The 20,964-nt window shown below is 44.5% G+C and overlaps 4 protein-coding genes and 1 non-coding gene across 6 annotated transcripts; 4 read left to right on the top strand and 1 right to left on the bottom strand.

Annotated features, from left to right (window-relative positions):
• Positions 1 to 1,991: 1,991 nt before the first annotated feature.
• Positions 1,992 to 5,218, top strand: LOC104415413 (protein DETOXIFICATION 35). Its single transcript, XM_010026695.2, has 7 exons — positions 1,992 to 2,252; positions 2,703 to 3,328; positions 3,487 to 3,543; positions 3,935 to 4,173; positions 4,278 to 4,396; positions 4,660 to 4,746; positions 4,969 to 5,218. The coding sequence occupies exons 1-7, from the start codon at positions 1,992 to 1,994 to the stop codon at positions 5,065 to 5,067; spliced, it is 1,488 nt and encodes a 495-aa protein (XP_010024997.1). The 3' UTR covers positions 5,068 to 5,218.
• A 221-nt stretch (positions 5,219 to 5,439) lies between these two features.
• TRNAL-CAA lies at positions 5,440 to 5,523 on the bottom strand. The gene has a single exon. It is a non-coding gene; the product is annotated as a tRNA-Leu (tRNA).
• Positions 5,524 to 8,964: 3,441 nt separating this feature from the next.
• LOC104448451 (protein SRC2 homolog) lies at positions 8,965 to 10,185 on the top strand. The gene has a single exon (XM_010062280.3). The coding sequence runs from the start codon at positions 9,056 to 9,058 to the stop codon at positions 9,845 to 9,847; it is 792 nt and encodes a 263-aa protein (XP_010060582.2). The 5' UTR covers positions 8,965 to 9,055; the 3' UTR covers positions 9,848 to 10,185.
• Positions 10,186 to 12,688: 2,503 nt separating this feature from the next.
• On the top strand, positions 12,689 to 14,460 carry LOC104448462 (UPF0496 protein At3g49070). The gene is made up of 3 exons (XM_010062289.3): positions 12,689 to 12,752; positions 12,838 to 12,918; positions 13,366 to 14,460. Exons 2-3 carry the CDS (start codon positions 12,870 to 12,872, stop codon positions 14,406 to 14,408), a joined length of 1,092 nt encoding a protein of 363 aa, XP_010060591.2. The 5' UTR covers positions 12,689 to 12,752; positions 12,838 to 12,869; the 3' UTR covers positions 14,409 to 14,460.
• A 2,102-nt stretch (positions 14,461 to 16,562) lies between these two features.
• LOC104448470 (protein GAMETOPHYTE DEFECTIVE 1) lies at positions 16,563 to 20,632 on the top strand. Of its 2 annotated transcripts, XM_010062311.3 has the most exons (7): positions 16,563 to 16,992; positions 17,247 to 17,324; positions 17,423 to 17,503; positions 18,267 to 18,421; positions 18,528 to 19,078; positions 19,187 to 19,732; positions 20,201 to 20,632. In XM_010062311.3, the coding sequence occupies exons 1-7, from the start codon at positions 16,576 to 16,578 to the stop codon at positions 20,314 to 20,316; spliced, it is 1,944 nt and encodes a 647-aa protein (XP_010060613.2). In that variant the 5' UTR covers positions 16,563 to 16,575; the 3' UTR covers positions 20,317 to 20,632. The 2 variants fall into 2 exon arrangements, with proteins under 2 accessions (XP_010060613.2, XP_010060603.2); XM_010062301.3 differs by having other exon boundaries at positions 18,528 to 19,732.
• Positions 20,633 to 20,964: the final 332 nt, after the last annotated feature.

Raw genomic sequence — 20,964 nt, forward strand, 5'->3', positions numbered from 1 at the left:
TGACACAACTAAAAGCTCCCCAATGTCTGGAAGGACGACCACTAATAATCACTACCACACTATGAGAACAAGCACCACCGTGACCTCAACAAGCACTGAACAGGAAAAGAAGGTCCAACACAAGCCTATAAGTCTCATCTAAATAAGAAGATCAGGCCAATCATTAGCAGAACCGATCAAAGGCACTGAACGTTGAACACAATGTGTTGTAACAGCGACAAGCTTAACAAGACATAAAGTTGAAGCAACATTAAAATTCACTAAAATCCCATCTCTGATACTATCAAAACCACATGAAGCAACAGAAACTACCACAATTCGCAGATCATCGGATATAAAAAATGCTTGTGCTCGAGAGTAACAAAGCAGCACTGTATCTAAGCAGCTATTTGCTTCCTTAAAAGTCTTCAATTCGCTTAAAAGCAATAATCAGAAAAGCATCAAGGTCTCTTTCGCAACAACTAAAAAGCTCTAACCCAAAGCAAAAGCAACTCCTCCCATGAAAACACCTCAGAACCCTAGCTTGGTGCGGCGCCAGTGCCTACGCTTCGCGTTGTACCTGAACGATTTCGGCGAAAAAAATTAGGCCACAAAAAAATAAAATAAAATAAAAAGACGGCTTTTTTTGGACAAAACGTGAAGGAAAGTGTTGTCAGTTCGCATGCGAATCCAGGGAGGGATGGGCCTGTTCGGTTCCGGTTCTTCTTCACCAGCTTCTTCTTGATCTGGCGACGGCGAGCACGCGGCGACGGTGGCGCGACGGCGACGAAGGCACGAGACTCACGGCACCAACGGCGGCATGAACGGCGCACTGAAGAAGGCGGCAGCCGCGGCTCAACCCACGGCCAAGGGGGAAGAGCTCAGTTCGGGCGGAGGTGGTGACGGTTCGGAGCAACGATGGCTCGGACGGCCGAGCAAGCTGCAGCAAGAGGTGGTGATGGTGGCTTGGGGACGGCGGCGGTGCCTCACGGTGGCGCGGACGGCAAGACAGCTCGTCGGACTCAACGGAGAGACGGCTTGTTGGACGAGCAGTGGGTGGTGGGGTTTGGTGGCCAAGAGGTGGTGGTGAGTAGGGCGTGGGGCGGCGGTGTGGTGGTGGGTGAAGCAGCAACCGGCGAGAGGAAGGAAGAAGAAGAAGAAGAAGAAGAAGAAGAAGAGGTGGGGGTTCGGCCGAGAGAGGGGGAAAGAGAAGAGAGAGAGAGAGAGAGGAAAAGAAAAAAGTGGGGGGCAGGAAGTGACGTGAGGAGGAAAAGGTGGAGAAAAGAGAGAGGGAAAAAGAAAGGGAAAGGGGGGAAAGTTGAACGGGAGGGGGGAATCGCACGGAAAGAATTAGGGTTTTTTATTTTGTAACTTTGCCGGTTCCGGTTCCTCAGGTTCCGGTTCCTATGGGAACCGGAACCGGAACCGGGAACCGCCGGTTCCCGGAAAAAGAGAACCGGGAACCGGAACCGGTCCCCTTAGAACCGGGAACCGGAACCGAACCGGTTCGAGGTAACTCTAAACGTGATACCAAATAGTTGAAAACTAGGAAACTCTAAACTAATGAAATGAGTACAAACATTCGAGGTACAAGATATCGAAGATCCGCTGGCCCTTACTCTGTCATATTCATTTCTCTTTAAAGCTCAAACCGACTCGATCGTGGTCGGAGAGTCCTAAAAAATATATCATGAAAAGAGTCGGGCGACCCTAAAGCTCGTTCTGTACGCATGCATCGTCCAGATATCGTCGCTTAATGTTTGGATTTCGTTTCGCTCTTTCTTTCTCTTTTCGCCACGATTTTCGTCTGCTCCAACTCCAGGAAAAGCGCAACGGCCGTTTTTCCAACCGATTCGCCGAAAACGGACTATAAAACAGCGACCACGGCACGGCACGACACCTCCCTAGTCCCGACTTCACACGCTCCGCGCCCTTTAGCTCGTCGTCACCTTCGACACTGCGATCTCCAGTCCACACGCAGGATCGAACCCAGTTGATGCCCGGTCGTGAAAATGGAGACGCCGCTCCTCTACGGCGGTGGCGGCGAGGATGGAGACTACGCGCCAGTAAGTAGCTTCCGGGAGGCGAAGACGGTGTTCTGGATAGAGACTGCACGGATGTGGAAGATCGCCGCCCCGATTGCTTTCAACATTCTCTGCCAGTACGGGACCAACTCGTTCACTAACATCTTTGTTGGGCACATCGGCGATGTCGAGCTCTCTGCCGTCGCAATCTCTCTATCCGTCATCGGTACCTTCTCCTTCGGCTTCATGGTAAGCTTTCCTTTTTTCATTGGAGTCCGAATTGCCTTCATTTTGGAGCTGCGTTTATGTCTGTTCTGTGTGTTTGGAGATTTAAGCATTTGCGTTCCTCTTTTGATTTCACGCTGATAGTCAGAGAAGTAGTTGTTTCGCGTATTTTGATTGCTTTAACGGACAAAAGAATCTTCCTTTGATCTATATATCTGCGTGGCCGCATGATTATTGTTTCTATCTCCATACACGCTGTTTTCTGCAATGCTGGATAACTTACATGGTGATTACTCGTCTAATCCAAGTTAAAGCTGAGGAAGTCCTATGGCAATAACATTGGACAGTCTCAATGTATCTATTCACTGTTTTATATCTGTTGAACATCCAGAAGACATTGTTTTGCAAAGTGAGCTGCACTTAGACCTTCAATGTCTTCCACTTTTATCGTGTCCTATGAATCAATCATTGCAGCTTGGGATGGGAAGTGCAGTCGAGACGCTTTGCGGTCAAGCCTTTGGTGCAGGGCAGGTTTACTTGCTTGGGATTTATATGCAGAGATCATGGATAATCCTTTCGGTCACATGTATCGCCTTTCTACCTGTTTATATATACGCCACTCCCATCCTAAAAATCCTGGGCCAACAGGATGAGATAGCTGATCTAGCTGGAGAATTCACGCTCCAAATAATTCCTCAACTGTTCTCGCTTGCCATCAATTTCCCCACGCAGAAGTTCCTTCAAGCCCAGAGCAAGGTCAGTGCGCTCGCCTGGATTGGGTTCATAGCTCTGATCACACACATTGGACTGCTTTGGCTCTTCATTAGTGTATTCAAATGGGGCACTGCCGGTGCAGCCGTTGCATATGACATTACGAGCTGGGGAATTACAGTGGCTCAGGTCCTTTATGTCTTCTGGTTTTGCAAAGATGGCTGGAATGGGCCATCGTGGTCTGCGTTTAGGGACATATGGGCATTTGTGAGGCTCTCCCTTGCCTCGGCAGTGATGCTCTGCGTGGAGATATGGTATATGATGAGTATGATCATCCTGACTGGGCATCTTGATAATGCTGTGATCGCGGTTGGCTCCCTTTCTATATGGTGAGTGATCGGTGATTTCACATATAAGCAGCTGGAAAGTTCATGCCAACCAGGACCCCAAACTGGCGTAGACGTCATTCCCTTGTCATTTTTTGTGTCTACGTATGTTCTTCTGGTCTGTTTATTCACTGTGCTCATCCTTGGATTTAAAACCGCAGCATGAACTTTAATGGGTGGGAAGCTATGTTGTTCATCGGAATAAATGCTGCTATCAGGTAACTAACCTGTTCTCCCTTTCGTGAATTGTCTGTCACATCTTCATGGCAGGCGCCGATGTATGACTTTGCAAAGCATCAGAGATGAAGATTTGAGAAAAGTCATTGTTTGGGGGGGAAATGATGGAGGGTTTTGAAAGCATACTTGAATGGTGCTGATGGTATTTAGGTTGCATTCATCATATGGAATCAATGAATTTTAGGATTGTTCACAAAAACAAAGAACTGAAAGTTGGAGTAGAGGCCATGTTATGAACACTGAACTCATGAACTGTACAGCAGCTAAGAGTAAATGGATGTCTTTTATTTTTGTTCCTTTTTTCGGCTGAAAGTCTTTTGTTTTGTTAGAAGTATCCGAGTATTGTGTCTGATTGAACTATCCTTCATTCAGTGTTCGTGTTTCTAATGAGCTGGGGCTGGGACATCCGAGAGCGGCCAAATACTGTGTCTATGTGACGGTATTTCAGTCTCTTCTAATCGGACTTCTCTGCATGGCTGCTATTTTGCTAACAAGAGACCATTTCTCCATCATTTTCACAAGCAGTAAGAGATTACAAGAGGCAGTGTCTCACCTAGCATATCTGCTTGCGGTGACTATGGTCTTAAATAGCGTCCAGCCGGTCATATCAGGTTCAAGACATCTATTTCCATTCTATACGACGTCCTTGACCTTCAGCATTGCGCTGCATACTTAAGTGTACTCAAAAGTATCCCTACCTTCACGTCTTTTGCAGGTGTTGCCGTCGGGGGTGGATGGCAAGCATTAGTTGCCTATATAAACCTGGGCTGTTATTATCTTTTTGGGCTTCCTCTTGGATTTTTTCTCGGTTACACTGCAGAATTAGGCGTGATGGTAGAACATTTACTTCCCCTAGATTCTGCTCGGTAGTACTGCATTTTTGGCAGCCAGTTGTGAGAATGGTTAATTGAATTTAAATACGCTTCATGTCGCGATAGAATACAATTTCCTTTCCTCGCACACAAGGTGGTACCAGGTTAACTTGCTGGCATTGATGGTGTTATTCCCCATCTGACGCTTCTTAGTAGCTGATACATTTCTACATCCATCACACTTACTCATTCTAGCTTTATCCTGACTAAAGCTCAACATCTCAGGGTCTCTGGGGCGGCATGATCTGTGGAACTGCCTTGCAAACCTTGTTGCTTTTGTTGGTGCTCTACAAAACGAACTGGAAGAAGGAAGTAAGTAATGCTATTCCTGCAAATCTGAAAGTAGCTAAAATAAGCTTACATCTCTACGCAACCGATGTTCAGGAGGATTTCCATAAGCACTAGGTGTTCCAAGCATCTGATAAATAAAAATGTGCAGAAAAAAGCCACTTTCTAAGGCTGAGATGAAGATGAACCAGAAACGGGACTATCGGCGCGCAAGTTCTAACGTGTTTGGTCCGATGTCCTTCGCAGGTAGAACAAACGACGGAGCGCATGAGAAAGTGGGGCGGGCAAGACATGATGCCGAAGCTAGCCCGGGATCTCATGCAACAGCAAACGCCATCAGCATAGCGAAGCATCCGCACCGCTACGACGGATCAAAGGGCCAATCTTCCCCGGGTTACTCCGATCTCACCAAGTACTCTTCGCCCCTCGGGAGCGCGCATAGGAAGAAAAATAAAGCAAAGCAACAAAAAACGAGAAGCAAGGAGGAAGAACCAAATCGAGCTACTAAAGTCCAAACCCTGAAATCTAAATTAGTTCACTTCAGGCGCACGAGTCACGCTTTCGGATTTTCAATAAAATTAGCGCACGCGTTGGGAAGTGTCCATCATCCGTATCCGTATTCATAAAGCAAGGAAATGGTGCTTTGCATTATCGTTTCGGCTTCTTTCTTCCCCGAAAATCGCTACCTAAAAATCCAACGAAAAAATAGAAGAAAATTGTCAGAAGTGGGATTTGAACCCACGCCCTCTCTCGAAGACCAGAACTTGAGTCTGGCGCCTTAGACCACTCGGCCATCCTGACTTCGATGACTTCGAGTGGAGTCGAAATATAATATATCTTAAATACAGAAGACAGAAGCCAAAAGATAGGCCGTCTTTTTCGGAAACTTTCGAGATTGGAGATAGGCCCAACCCAAGAGGTTGTTGTGCGTGCCATGTCCCATCCCACTCCGCCCGACAATCGCAGGCCAACCATTTCCAAGGCAAAGAAAAAGGCATATTCGCCAACGTCACCCGCTGAGCGTTCCGTCACGCGCTCCCATGGCCTTATCCACTCACGCTTTTCTTGTTTCTCTCTCCCTCCCCCACCCCCACCCCCACCCCACAACCATCCTCCCCTTGGCCTTTTCCTTACTGCTAATTACTCGTGAAAAACGACTAGGGTCCCCCCACGCGAACGTTCCGCGCGAGGGAATTTCGCAGTATTCCACCGGTCGCGAGGGCAGACCGGTCAATTCACACCTTCCCGAGGTCACCTATTAAATTCCCTCTTGACAGCGCGAATTATTCTGCTACCTCGGTCGCTCCCACTCGCCAGCAACCCCATAGAAAAGCCAGAACAACGCAGCTGGCGTCACGTTACGGGCGGACTGGAGATCCACATCTACTAAAGTCCGAATCGCGAAATCGAAATCAGCTCACTTCTGGCGTCCGAGCCCCCCCCACTTTTGGAATCTCAATAAATTGGCGCGAGCGTTGGATTGGATTGGAGGGTCTACTGGAGTTAAAGTGGCAGATGAATATAGTTCATGCGAGGAGATAGAAAGAGCGCTTTCCGGGACGCGAATACTACTTCTTTTTTTTTCAGTTACTAGCGTTTGCATTTACTGCTTTTGGCTCTTTCTTCCGCGAAAATCGCCACCATCACCAAGGCGAATTCAACCACAGACGCTCTTCGAATAAGCGTGCAGTGGGGGAGGGTGGGATTTATATTTTCCACTTGGACGCAGGCCATAGATCCTTCCATTAAATAAATGAAATGTCCATAGTGGGATTTGAACCCAACATGGGGTACTTGGATAGTGCCGAGTAGGCCGTACATTAGTCCATTAGTTAATTACCCACTAGACCCCACTCTTTGGTTTTCTTTTCCTTTTTTTAATTTTTTTTTCGTACAAAGCTTCGAGTTCTCTATCTCTAATGCACCAATAGTGATAGACGTGACGAATCATCGGAGAGCATGCACAGCAACTCGAATTGAAATCCGAACAACAAGAAGAGTTTGATCCTGAAACCATTGTAGGGGAGAAGAAAAGAAAACTCGGAATGAAGTGGGAGAATAAAAGAAAATTATAGAGTGGGGTCAGTGTACAGATGACAATTAATTATAATGGTGCCGATGGCTATCAGACAACCCAAACATAAATAGAAATATGCCCATTGTGTCCCTAGTAGATCCTAATGTTGTTGACACCCAAAAATGATCAACCTTTTCATTATTATCAACAAATGTCGGACAACATTGGGTACTTGACTAGTGCCAAGTAGGCCACACATTAGTCCATTAATTAATTGTTACATGTACATTGGACCCCTCTCTTTATTTTTTCCCTTATCTTTTCTTTTGCCATACGGAGCTTCAGTTTCTCTATCTCTATCTTCATCTCTGATACATCAACAGTGACAAATGTGACCGAATCATCAGAATGCTTGCACAACAACTTGAATTGAAATCCAAACAACAAGAAGAGTTTGATCCTGAAACCATTTGTAGTGGAGAAGAAAAGAAAACTCGGAATGAAGTGGGAGAATAAAAGAAAATTATAGAGTGGGGTCAGTGTACAGATGACAATTAATTATAATGGTGCCGATGGCTATGAGACGACCCAAACATAAATGAAAATATGCCCATTGTGTCCCCAGTAGATCCTAATGTTGTTGACACCCAAAAATGATCAACCTTTTCATTATTATCAACAAATGTCTGACAACATTGGGTACTTGAATAGTGCCAAGTAGGCCACACATTAGTCCATTAATTGATTGTCACATGTACATTGGACCCCTCTCTTTATTTTTTCCCTTGTCTTTTCTTTTGCCATACGGAGCTTCAGTTTCTCTATCTCTATCTTCATCTCTAATACATCAATAGTGACAAACGTGACCGAATCATCAGAATGCTTGCACAACAACTTGAATTGAAATCCAAACAACAAGAAGAGTTTGATCCTGAAATCATTTGCAGTGGAGAAAAAAAGAAAACCTGGAATGAAGCGGGAGAAGAAAAGAAAATTATAGAGCAGGGCCTAGTGTACACATTCATGGAGTCAATGGTTATGAGACCAAACTGACTCGACCCTCGCATGAATAGAAGTATACCCATCGTGACTCAACCCAAGATTTGACTTGAATAGATCCCGAACTTGTTGACACCAAAAAATGATCAACTTTTTGGTTATTATCTACAAATATTGGATTTAGTCGATAAAAGTAGAATCAAGTCAGTAATGAATAGAACAATTGCCAGCTTGATAATTTGCCAAGGAAGTCATTGACAATGGTGGCGAGCTTGTTGGGCCGAAGCTTCCTTGGGAGTAACGACACAAGTAGAGGCAGAGTCAGTAGTGGTGATGAAGAGGGAGATTGAGGTGAGGATAAGATGGACAAAGTCGAGAGCGTGAAGGTATTCTTGATTGTGAGGATTTGGAGACTATGTTTTGGAGGTAAAAGTTATGGACATGGATGATAAATCCAACGACTTCACGATCTAGAAGCAATAATGTTTACTTGTGTTTCCATATTTTGTTTCGGGTAGGTACCCAAACAGTTACATTGTCTTATTTGATTTATTTATTAATTTAGCATTTCAAACCAAAATAAGAATTGATTTAAAAAATTTAGCTCAGATCTAATCGGGTTAAGCCTAGCTGGTTAAAATAACTTTTGAAAACCCCAATTAATTTAATCGATTAATGTACGTCTTGCTTGGCACTACTCAAGCAACCCAACATTATTCTCAAAAACTTGGAGTGCGGTCTGGACTTTAGCATCAGAAACAGGGGATTCACTCATTCGAATTTCAAAGAAAGGAGTGGGAGACGGACCGTCTCTTTCGGAAACAACGTGCGAGGGAAGTTCAAAAGGGAGACGACGGGCCCACCCAGCCCGGCCCACCCGGTCCCGCCGCGTGCCGCGTTCCCACCGCGTGATGGCCGCGGGCCAACCATTCCCAAAGGTTAAAAAAAAAAAAAAGGCAGAGATTCGCCAATACCCACACGCCATTCCATCGCTCGCTTTTCTCCCATTTTGTCCCTTTCTCACCCGTCAACCGATCCTGCCAAAACAACGTTCGAACTTCGAAGAGCTTAGCACAAGACTTTTTTTTTTTTTTCGGTCTGCTCGGATAATATTATTAGCGTATTTTCCAAGAGGATATTCCCCGCATGGCATTTTCGTAGTATTCGCTAATCGCGAGGGCAAATTGCCAATCTACCTACCTCGACGCCACCTATAAAATTCCCATCCCCACCACTCTCCCTTCCCCAGTCCCTTCGCATTCTCCCTCTCGTCTTCTACCACCGGAAAAGAGAAGAAAAAAAAAAACGCTCCCGGAAATGGCGTCCCGCTACGAGCTGGAGGTGACCGTGTCGTCGGCCAAGGACCTCAAGAACGTGAACTGGCGCCAGGGACCGACCCGACCCTACGCCGTCCTCTGGGTCGACCCGAGCAAAAAGTGCTCCACCCGGGTCGACGAGGAGAACGACACGTCCCCGGTGTGGGACCAGACCCTCGTCATCCCCTTGCCCCCCGGCCCCATCGAGGACGCCACCCTCTACATCGACGTCGTCCACGCCGGCTCCGAGGAGGACACCAAGCCCCTCATCGGCTCCGCCCGCCTCAAGCTCCGCGACGTCCTCGACGACGCCGGCTTCGGCGAGGCCCTCAAGCGCGGCCTCCAGCTGAAGCGCCCCTCCGGCCGCCCCCACGGCAAGGTCGAGGTCAAGGTCTGCGTCCGGGAGCCGCGCTACCGCGCCCCCGACCCGTACCACGCGTCCCCCTACGGCGTCCCCCCGGCGACGAGGGAGTACGCCCCGCCGGCGACGAGGGAGTACGCCTCGCCGGCGTACGGCAACCCCTACGCCGCCCCGCAGCGTGACCCGTACTACGCGGCGGCGCCCCCGGCCGGCGGCTACGCCTACGGGGCGTACAACGCGCCGCCGCCGCAGCCGCAGTACGGGCAGCCGAGCTACGGGCAGGCGCCGCAGTACGGGTACGGCGGGGAGCCGGCGTACGGGCAGTACGGGCAGCCGGAGGAGGAGAAGAAGAAGAGCAAGTTCGGGGGATGGGGATGGGGACGGGGCTGGCCGTGGGCGCGGTGGCCGGGGCGATCGGTGGGATCGCCCTGACGGAGGGGTTCGAGCACCTGGAGGACAAGATCGCCGATGACGCGGCGGAGAAGGTGGAGGACGACCTCGGCTACGACGATGTAGGCGAGGAAGAAGACTTCTAAGGGAAACGGCTCTCGTCCTTTTGCTTTTTTTTTTTATCTTTTTTTTTAATGAAGTTTTATCGTTTTTCTGGGGGAGTTTCTTTGCGGGTGATGTTGGCGTTGTAGTGCCTTTGGGTGCATGCAGGTCCGTTGATGTGTCAAGCGTGTCTAATCCGACGCATAAGCAAGCTCTATAATTTTATTTTATTTTTGTAATTATATGTGCATGCGAGATGATGCTTTCTTCTTTCCCAAGATTGCAATAAATTAATTATAAAATGCGTCCAATGGGCGGAAGAGAGAGAGAGAGAGACCTTGCGTAGCGCTTTCTGATAACGTGGTCGTCGATGGGGAGATCATTTCGATGCCAAAAGCTTAAAGACAGACGTAAAGTAGACGGTGGCGATTGGTTCCTTTCGCTTTCGGCATGGTAGCGATGCGGGAGAATCAACCCACGAGGCCACCTCGTCAATCAACCTAATCCGTTTGATTTTTATCGTGACATGATCCAACGGATGCCGTGAGGACAAGGGGTTCCACGTGCAGTTTCCTAGGTTGTCGAAGACCGAGACTGATTTGGTTTGGTCAAGGCTAAAGAAATGTTTCCTAATTTGAGTAGGATTCTTAGGTTGTTTTCTAATTTGAGTAGATTTCTTAATTTAAAGAAATCAGCAGATTTCCTAGTTAAAGTTTCTTTCCTAATTTGGTCAGATTTTTAGTTTAGGTAGGGTTCCTAGTTTAGATTGGCGTTCAAGTTTTTCAGGTTTCCTACTAGAATAGGTTTCTTAGTTCAATTGGTTTCCCAATTTCAGTAGATTTTCTAATTTGGATAGGTTTCTTGGTTCGATTTGTTTCCTAATTTGATTAAGTTTTCCGATTTTTCATACAATTTGTTGGTAGTGAATTTTAAAATTCTTAGTTTCCTTATCCGCTCATGGCCATGGGTAACGGGTCTCCAACTTTCTCGTCCTTGATACCTTCCTTGACAGCAAACTTTTCCATCCCAAAGTCATTCTACTTCACACACACCAAACGCATTAATTCATTCCCTTACAAACACAACTTTCATCAATTAGGGTTTAGGCTAGTTGGCCGGCTTAAACGAATTCTGAAGACTCATATGACATTGTAATGGCCTTCCGAATCTTTACAGATGGTTTCGCTTTCGCAGCTATTGGAAAACAAGAATCACGAGCTTAAATAAGTAATGTTCCTCCATGGCAACGCGACGATAGACACAAAGGTGGAGCACAACGAGTGATTTGACCAAACAGTTGTGGTCATGTTAATGGGTCAAGTCAACTATTGATGCCACGCTCGAGTTTCGTCAATCAAGATCATCCATTACCGGTCAAATCAAATGAAAATGAGTTCGCTGAGGTCACGATTGATGGCCCAATCTGGTTCGAGCTGGCTAAGCTTTTCCAATACAGAACGCTCTTCTAGAACCATACGCTTCTTCGAGCTCGGGCCTGGTTGAGTTGACTAGGCCTCACTCAACAACTCTTCCAGCCTCAACCTTTCTTCCGGCCGCCATGATTTGAAATACTCCGGGCAGGCTCACTAGATCCACCGGTCTAGATCGCCTATGTCCGGACATGATTCTTATTCTTATCGCCACCGACTCTCCAAAGCACACCTGACAACCCCACTCATAATATCTGGGTCTTCTCTGGAAAAACCCACTTAAGAAGGAGAATCCATCTAGAGTCGACTTCCATCTTCGTCCGTCGAGAGTGGCGGTGGTCCAGGTGGGACGATGCAATTGAGTTTTCGAGAATATTCGTTTAGCTGGATATTATCTTATGATAAAAACTTTGCCTCGTCAACTTTCCTCTGTCCCCCATTTCAACTCACGATGCTTTCTTAGTCCCCAAGAAAGTAGGCCTAATGTTAATCAGCTAGCCTGGACCAGGACTTTGAAGACGCAATATCTAGTTTGGTGGGCCCATGATGTGAAATCACATTTCATAATATAGGTGGACCTGGAGCCTCATACCCAGAATATGAATATGCTCGCATATGCTCGCCCAAATTGTGCTTTGACCCTGGACGAGCTGGCCCGGTTGTTAGCATGACGGTTTTGGATTAACTCACTTGAAACATTACCTATTTTGGCCTGTTTCATATCGAGCCTCATAATTTTGTTGTTTGATGTACAAGTAGGCATTATCCCAAAAGGTCACTCATCTTGGCAAGTGCTTTCACATGAACTCGCTTAATTTTGGAGTTTTAAAGTAAGACATGCCGTTACGTGAAACAACGTATCAGTGAGTTAATTTCAATTTTCACATATATATTTCAGTTTGCTTTCTCTCTGTTTAATGGTGATTCGGTTCATTCCTGTTCCCTTCATTGTCTTAGGAATTTGTCAGAAGCCGTTTCTTGTTCAGGCTATCAGGTGTCGACGACTACACCCTGATTTTGTCAAATTGGGTTGTTACAGTTAGGCTTGTGATTAGGTTTAATAAGGAGTTTCTGACATTGAACGTGGAAGGCAATTTTGCGAATTTAGAATATGAATTCGCCCTCTTGCTGTGCAGGAACATCTCCTCTCTTGCAACCGTAACGTGCTGCATCTTTGTTAGTCTATTCTTTACCTTTTACGGATAGAAACAAGAGCATTATTCGCTTCGCTTCTACTACAAGTACGAGGTCACCGCCCAAAACCGTTTCCTTAAATCTCAGGGCAAAGAAAACCATGTTTCATTCTTGAAACTATAAATATTATTCCTCACTTCTAATATTTTGCCTTCCCCACCCACCAAAACGACATTCCAAAGCACTTAGCTCGTGTTCTTGAGGCGCTCTAATTTCTTCAGGTACTTCCCATTTCTCATCACATGTAATAATCCTTATGATCCCTTTTTCATTTACCGATTTCTTCTGCTTTCTTCACTGTGATAGTCACGCGGTTATTGCCGGTTCGAGGCACCAGAATGACGGGCAGAATCGTGGCACGCATCAAAAGATTACTTCCGAGCTGTGGTGATGTGCTTACCTTTTTGCACCATCTTTGATCACCCCTTATATCATCAAATGGGTTCTCGTGTATATGATCTATGAGCTAATTCTTTTTCCCGGTTAGAAATGATAAGTTGCTAATGTACAATTCTTAAGAGCACAAATATTAGTCACCAAACAGTAAGGAAGAGTGTGCTCTTTTTTTCTATTTTTAAATTGAGCAACATACCGTAATTTCAAGAGATGAATTGAGTCAATTCGCACGACTATCCATGTGGAGTAGTTGATTGATTCTCCTAAATCGAAATTGCATCAATTAGTAGGGACCATATTATCTCGTAATAGATAATTTTTTGAATTGGCGTCCGCGAGAGGCGTAGAACAATCTTTAGTTTTCATGACCTGTCTTTTCAGCTACAAATCGTATAGCCTCCTAATTATGCTATCGGCCTTGTCATCGGCGGCGCACAGGCACGGCCCCCGAAGCCCTAGGCCCAGAAGCCGGCTTGGACTTGCGCGAAGAATATGCCAACGCCTTCCGCACGGAATCCTACAACGATTTCTGGGCACGCGTCCTCGCCCTTTCCGACGACAATCCTCCCCCGCGCGACCCCGCCGGGTCGACCGCCGCCGCTCGCCTCCCCTCCTACCGCCTCTTCGTCGAGCATCTCCTGGAGCCGGACCAGCCCGCCGTCATACGGATCCTCGACCTGGCCCGTATCCGGCCCGCGCAGAAGTCCCTGTTGGCCGAGTACTTCTCCGAAACCGCCAAGGCCTCCGTCCTCTGCGGCGCCTTGCTGAAGCACGTCGACCGGACGCGGGTCCAATACCGCTCCGTCAAATCGGCCCTTCGGTCTCTCGGCAACTCCCAATTCGGATCGTTGAACCAATTCCCCAACATCGTAACCCGCCTGACCGAATTCTTGAATTGCGAGAGCCCGTTAACCTCGTCTTCTTCTTCTTCGACTGCCCAAATGGAATCCACCCAAGCCGGTTGTGCCGTGCTGTTGAGCCGGCTCGAGTCGAGCCGTAGCAAAGCGAAAGCCAAGCTCAAGACCATCGACAGGCTCCAGCATGGCTCGGCTATGTTCCTTATAGTCGTGACCGGCTCATTGGCTATAATCATCCTGTCTCATGGCCTCGCGATGCTGGTGGCTGCGCCGGCCGTAGCGGCCGCTTCGTTCGAAATGGCTCCGGCCAAGGGCTTGAGAAAAGTGTTGGCTCAGCTGGACGCGGCTGCCAAAGGGACTTACACATTGAAGAGGGACATGGACACGATTAGCCGGCTCGTGGCTCGGATCAACGACGAGCTTGAGCACATGCGCACGATGGTTCGGTTTTGGCTCGACCGAGGAGACGACAAGATCCAGGCCGGCGGGAAGGTGACCCTCGGCGAAAACGAGTGCAACTTCGCACAGCAGCTTGATGAACTAGAGGAGCACTTGTACTTGTGTTTCATGACCGTCAACAGGGCACGAAATCTCGTTGTGAAGGAGCTTTTGGATCCAAGTTAAATCAAACGTATATGGATCCTCTATATTTATGAAATAGTCAATTCGAAAATTATTGGCCGGATTCATCTTAAAATTATTTTCTCTTGGAATGGTTCTCCCTGCCTAAATTATAACGTCCAAAACGTAAATCAAATAACGTTTTCATTTGTTGAAGTTATTTAAGTGCAAAGTATTTGTAAGCATTGGCAAGCCCTGGGGCTAGTGGCCGTCGCCTCTAAATTTCATTTTTCAACATAAGTAAGAAAAGAGGAAAATCATGTACTTCGTGTTCTAGCTAAAAATAAAAAACTTTTTCTCTCTCTTCCAACCTAATATGCTCGACGTCTCCCATTACTCATTCTTATCCCGCCGTTACTTTGCCTCCCTTTAACACTTGTATGTTATCAAGGCTCTCATATCATCTATAAAAGACTAGAGACTCTATCATGGAATCAATGGCCAAACACAAACAGGTATCTCATTTCTTGTGCGTGATTAATATACAATTTAAAATGTCTCCTCACCTATATATTTCTATTCTATTGATGCGTATGGCCCTTAAATATAACAAAATACATTTGAAAAAAATACAATATAGGCGATCAGTTTCAGGATGGTTAATTCTAACCTTGTAATCTTCCCGATTTTGAGAAATTGGAATTGGATCGAACCAAATCAAATGCTTCAGGCCAATTCTAGAATCAAATTGAGAACTGATCAAGTGAAAATCATAACACAGTTATGTTGTTTAATCAAACACATCCAAATGGCCAATATTAGATAATTCTTTTCTCTATTAGAGATATTTGAAAATCTCAAATTGTGAGATTTTACAAATTACTAAATTAATATAAATGCAGCACAAAAATGAGAAGATTGAAGCAATCGAGAGAGAAGACGCTCAAATAAACAGCCATCATGTTATGGAAGGAATTTAGGGATATGGAGTGAAAATCAATAGTGGTGAGAGGCAGCAACAAGTGCCTTCAGGTCAAAGAATCCTCGTTGCTTTTCCTGAAATTAGTTTTGCCCTGCAAAATGAACATGAGAAGACTTCCAAAATGGACACGGACACAATTAGTTAGCTTTTGCTGGACAATGTAGACGACAAATCCAATTTAATAGAAGAGTAATGTCCTATGGAGAGTACCACTTTTTACCAAATGGTAACATTGCCTAGAAGCAAAGTTTGCGTGACTCCATAGACACAGATATAGTTGAGTATGCTTCTTTCTTTTATCACTCTAAATGTTTTAACATTAGTAGCATACAATTGTATAGAAAGTTATTTGTATTCAAAATAATTTCATTATAATACAAACCTTATAGAACCTGTCATCATAAATAATTATAGCTTCTGTTATATACAATTCAAATTACAAATGGCCATGTTAACTAAAAAATTATATTCTGAAAAAAAAACTAAAAAAATTATATAATAAATAAATTCATCTTGGATATTGACAATTTTTTAAAAGTTAATAAGATATCATCATAATGGCTAATAAACTAATGGCTTATCTTATCATATAACATATTGTAATGTCCGTTATACGTATGTTATAAGCGTATGATTAAGTTATTAATTGCCCAAGTTATTACTGTATTGTGCTTATAAGCTATAGCTTAATGTTAGAACATAAATTTTGACCAAGCTCTATTTTTTTTTTTTTTTTTGGAAAATGAAGGATTTGAAAATTTTTCCGAAAAACTATCATATTAGCAAATTATACAAACTTTGGCATTTGCGACACAATAAAGAATCTTGCTAGGAAAGGCCTTAGAAGTTTCTCGATAATCTCAATGTGTAATGTCCTTAAATTTACATTTGATGACAAGTCCGGAACACAATAGAAGCAAAATTTATTCAAAAGAAAGGAACGGTTTCGAGAATGAGTGCAAATTTACAATGATCATCAGCGATGCGGTGAGATTAATCATGGCCTAAGAAGATGTGTCAAGATAATTTCATTGCGATTGAGACTAAAACCTGATCATTGTCCTTTAAGTTCGCTGAAGCCGAATTTGGGGGACAGGTTCAGACAAAGACTATCCAGTTAACGAAGCCCGATCCGACTTAGTTGGGCCGGACCCAGCCCAATTGGATCGGGCCCGACCGATTTCTCTACTCCCCGTGGCGCTTAAAAGTTGCAAGGAAGAAAGAAGATGGAGCTGTGTCACTGGTACGATGGGGTTCTTCGACCTGAACGTCCCCTACGACGCCGCCTCTTCGCCGTCCGGCAAGGCCGACCGCGTCCGCATCGCCACCAAGGCGATGGAGCTCGGCTACGACGGCGTCGCCTACAACCGCTCGATGCGCGGCGTCATGTCCGAGCGCGACCGCTGCTCCATCCCGCCCCTCTCCCTCGCCGCGCTCCTCAAGGTCGCCCCCTCGCTCTCCTCGTCCGTCTCCCTCCACCGCGGCCTCCTCGGCCTCCCCCTCGCCTCCGCCTTCCGCCAGTACACGCGCCTCACCGTCCTCGCCGAGACCGTCGCCCAGGCTCAGGTCCTGAACTCCGGGAACCCCGTTCTCAAGACCTACGACCTGGTCGCCGTCAGGCCTTTGAACCAAGCCGTGTTCGATCACGCTTGTGAGAAATCCGAGGTAATGTGAGAGTACGACACAGTTACGATTCTTACTTCCGTGTTCGGATAAACGAACGGCTCAGTGTTCTTTCTTGATAGTTGCAAGTTATTATGGAAATAGACTGAATTTATCTTCAGAAGTGGAGAAAAGTAATGGAAACTGGAGTTATTCCTGCTACTTCTGATGTTAGTTCAGGGAGTTGTTGATTAGTATCGATCCTATGTTTCAATGGAATTGTTTTTTGTAATAGTCTTTTCCTGTAATTTGTGTAGGTAGATATAATTGCAATTGATTTCTCGGAGAAGTTGCCCTTTCGCTTGAAGCTCCCCATGGTTAAAACTGCTATTGAGGTTTGTCCCCATGGTTATTCCTTGTTTTACATGTTTTATTTTAATGGTAGGGATGGATGATGAATTGTGGAGATTGATCTATAGGTTTTGTATGACAGCGAGGAGTATATTTTGAGATCTCCTACTCAAGTCTCATCTCAGACCCTCAGATGAGGAGACAAGTGATATCGACTGCTAAGGTAAGGGCTACACTCCGTGTTCTTCAAGAAGTTGGACAATGTGGTGTGTGTTTTTTCATGTTCTTTTTTGCTCAATTATAGTGGAGATATATTAATATATGGTTTTCCATTCTTTAGTATGCTAGATACTTGCTCTTTTGTAAGTCCCTGTAATAGTTTTGCAATCGGAATTCATGATTCTAAAATAATAAAGAGAGATATTTTAATCACGCAGAATTATGTATCCAAAGAGATTGCAGTATTTTGCAGTAGTGCTGCTTAGTTAGAGAGTTTGGAATCATCTCGTAGCTTTGCACATATTGCATTTCTACCGGACTAATAAGCGCAGCCACTTTGGATCAGTTTTGCCAATGTCTTGCTGACAGTTGATTAGTGTAATTAGGATGAACAGGTTTAGAGGATTTTCGAGCAACCGTTTTTGTTCCTATAAAATATTTCTTTTTGAAGAATGTGTTAGCTTAAGAGGTATATCCTTGAGAATTGCTCAAGCAGGGAATTTAGGAGCACTATTGGCCAACTTTTGGACATTGAGTTGGTGCTCCAAGTGTCGAATAATCTCACATGCTCATCATGATTATTGCTGGACAGTAGCCATGAGTCAGTACCCTTCATTTTAGTGAAAAACTTGTCATGTTGTTGGTGGCACATTGATGATGTTCTGAGCAATTTCAATTTCTTTAAATGTTTTTCCCTCCTTTTTTTTTGTCTTGAATGTATGGCAGAAGCACTCTGACATACTCAGTTCTCGTTCCATTTATTTTAGCTACTGGTGGATTGGACGCGTGGAAAAAATCTTATTATTACAAGTGCTGCATCTTCTGTCAATGAAATTAGAGGGCCTTGTGATGTTGCAAATGTGTTGTCCTTGCTTGGTATTTCCATGGAACAAGGGAAAGCTTCTATCTCCAAGAATTGTAGGTACGATAACTCTATTTTATGAGGCTGTTAGGATTATCGTTATGTTATTGCGTTTCTTGTCGACCCATTGTTATTTTCGCTTGGCTTATTGACCTATACGATGCAGGGTTCTTATTGCAAATGCTTTAAAGAAGAAGAAATTCTTCAAGGAGGCCATCAGAGTTGAGGCCATGCCATCATCCGAAAGATTAGGCTCTGAGGAACTCTGGTCTGGTGACCTGCTTAAGTGGGATCCTCTCTCCAGTGGCGATGGTGATATTCTTTTAGATGACTTAAAAAAGTCCTTCTCTATATCAAATAAAGTGTCCGGAACTGTGAAAGCAATTGATTTCAATTCAATTATTAACAGCATGTCATCAGAGGGTTTTCAAGTTAAGGATTTGACATATGGAAATAAGGCAGCTGAACTTTCGTTAGATCAGAGTAAAACTTTGCAATGTGCTTCTCGGGTAGTGAGCTCATTCACCAGGGATAATGAGAGTTTAGAGCCTGGAAAGCTTGATGGATTGAATATACTTTCTAAACAGAATCAGAGTCCATTGTTTGGTACATCCACGCTGCATCGAATGCCCAGCAACAAAGTTTCTGAGAAACCAGTTCTGCTGAGTGAAGCTGTTGATGTTGCAGAAGACAGAGAGGAGATTGGTTCTATAAAAGGTGAGAATTTATATACAAATGCATTAAAAGGGCATGTTAACTCAAACCGAGTTGATATGGTTAGGTTGGAATCATCACAGCCTGCCTCACCTGATCAATCTATTGCAGCCTTATGGCATAAAAATGCTGTATCTGAGGCGCTGGTGAAGGATGCTGGTTTACAGACTCCTTGTTGTGATGATAGTAAGTTTGTTGTTTCCACTCCATATATATGGGACACCATTCTTCCTGCCTCTCTGAATAGAGGGGTGCCTCAGGGCTTAGACAGCTGTGCAGTGCGGAATGGTGATCCTTTGGAAAAAGATCAAGAGTCTCAGGATTCAAAAAGTGCAGAGGCATTTTCTGGTATACATTGTGCTACAGATGAAAAAACAATGGAGAGTCTGGATTTAAGGCCTCGAGAAGAGTTATGTTTGGTCTCTGATAATTTACTTTCTTGTGAAGATGTATCAGGTTCTAGACAAGTAAGGGAACATACGGATGATGCAACCTTATGTGAAGAAGTAATGCATTCTTCAAAATGTGATGATTCTATTGAATTAAATGATGAATCAGAAAGTGACGAGTCACTGGAGGGGGTTGCTGTGGAACCTCAGACACTTGAGCAAGGGGATGCAGGAATTTCTCAGCCTAATTTGAATTTAATGTCATCAGGTACTAGCTATGCCCCTTTTACTACCTTGTGAGATTTATAGATTACTTACAGTGAAATGGCTGCACCATAGGGCTTTTGATGTGTCGCTTCTTAGATAAATGTTCTTGTTAACAGGATCTTATGTTCCTTTTCAGTCACTAGTGCTCTATGTTATGTTAGAATGCTGCTAGACATTTTCATATCAGTTTATTAGGTACGTATGTGAGAGGGAAGCCTTCCTATCTACTTAATGTGAAGGATGACTTTGCAGGTCATTTTGGAAAAAAAAAAATTTTAATTTTCAGTTGCATAAATTAATTAGTGGCTAACAAGAATTTGGACTAGGGAGCACTTCTCATGTTCCATACTCGAATTTTCCATTATCAGCTCTCCTTTTGAGCCCAACCCTTGACCATTTTTCTCTCTAGATCATGTAAGTTCTGCCAAAGGCATGGTAGTTTTCTCACTCCATTTTTCAACGACTGCAGATGAAGGCAGAACAAGGCGGAAGTTGCGTTATCGATCTGTTGCTTTTCCGCTCAAGCGCTTGTTGAGTCCTGTTCTTTTCAAAAAGAAAGCTCGAAAACATCGGAGAAAGTTTTGAAACTCTTAGCAGACTAGCATGGCAAAGATGATAAGCTTCGTTTTGGAGGGCTATTGGCAGAAAGAGCTGGCACATGTTAAAGATGGCATATTATGTCTACACTGTTTCATTACAATTAAGATTATCATTTTACTTTTTGCCATGTTTCAGTATATGAGGGGGGTAAATTACCAGCAGAAGCTTTGCGGCTTTGCCTATTTTTCGCTGCATCTTTGTGTGTTGGTTTTGGCAATTTTACGTATTGTTAACATTATTTTTTGGATACTGGAGTTTCATTACAATTTCTGAAGATAGAAAGAATTGAGAGTTCTTTGCCCTTTGCCATTCTACGGTATACGAGTAACCTCGGGATCATGTGAAGAATCATATTCGTGTTAGATGACTAATCAAAGTATATAATTTTTTAATTAGGTACATATGATTCTAATCATGAATTAAGCCACTGAAGCATATCACTCGAACATATACATGCATAGTTTTTCTTGTTTGCCATCAAACGTGACATTTTGATGGCAACTCCAAAATGAGTATTTTTTACACTAATGAAAATTGACCCTGTTTTTCTCCATGACAAGTCGTTGATAAAGCAGAGCAATCAGCGCCAATGAAAGACTTATCTCCTTTGCATTACCAAATATTGAAAATTTC

The sequence above is a fragment of the Eucalyptus grandis genome, chromosome 1 (assembly GCF_016545825.1).
Source record: "Eucalyptus grandis isolate ANBG69807.140 chromosome 1, ASM1654582v1, whole genome shotgun sequence".
In the NCBI taxonomy this organism is placed as follows: domain Eukaryota; kingdom Viridiplantae; phylum Streptophyta; class Magnoliopsida; order Myrtales; family Myrtaceae; genus Eucalyptus; species Eucalyptus grandis.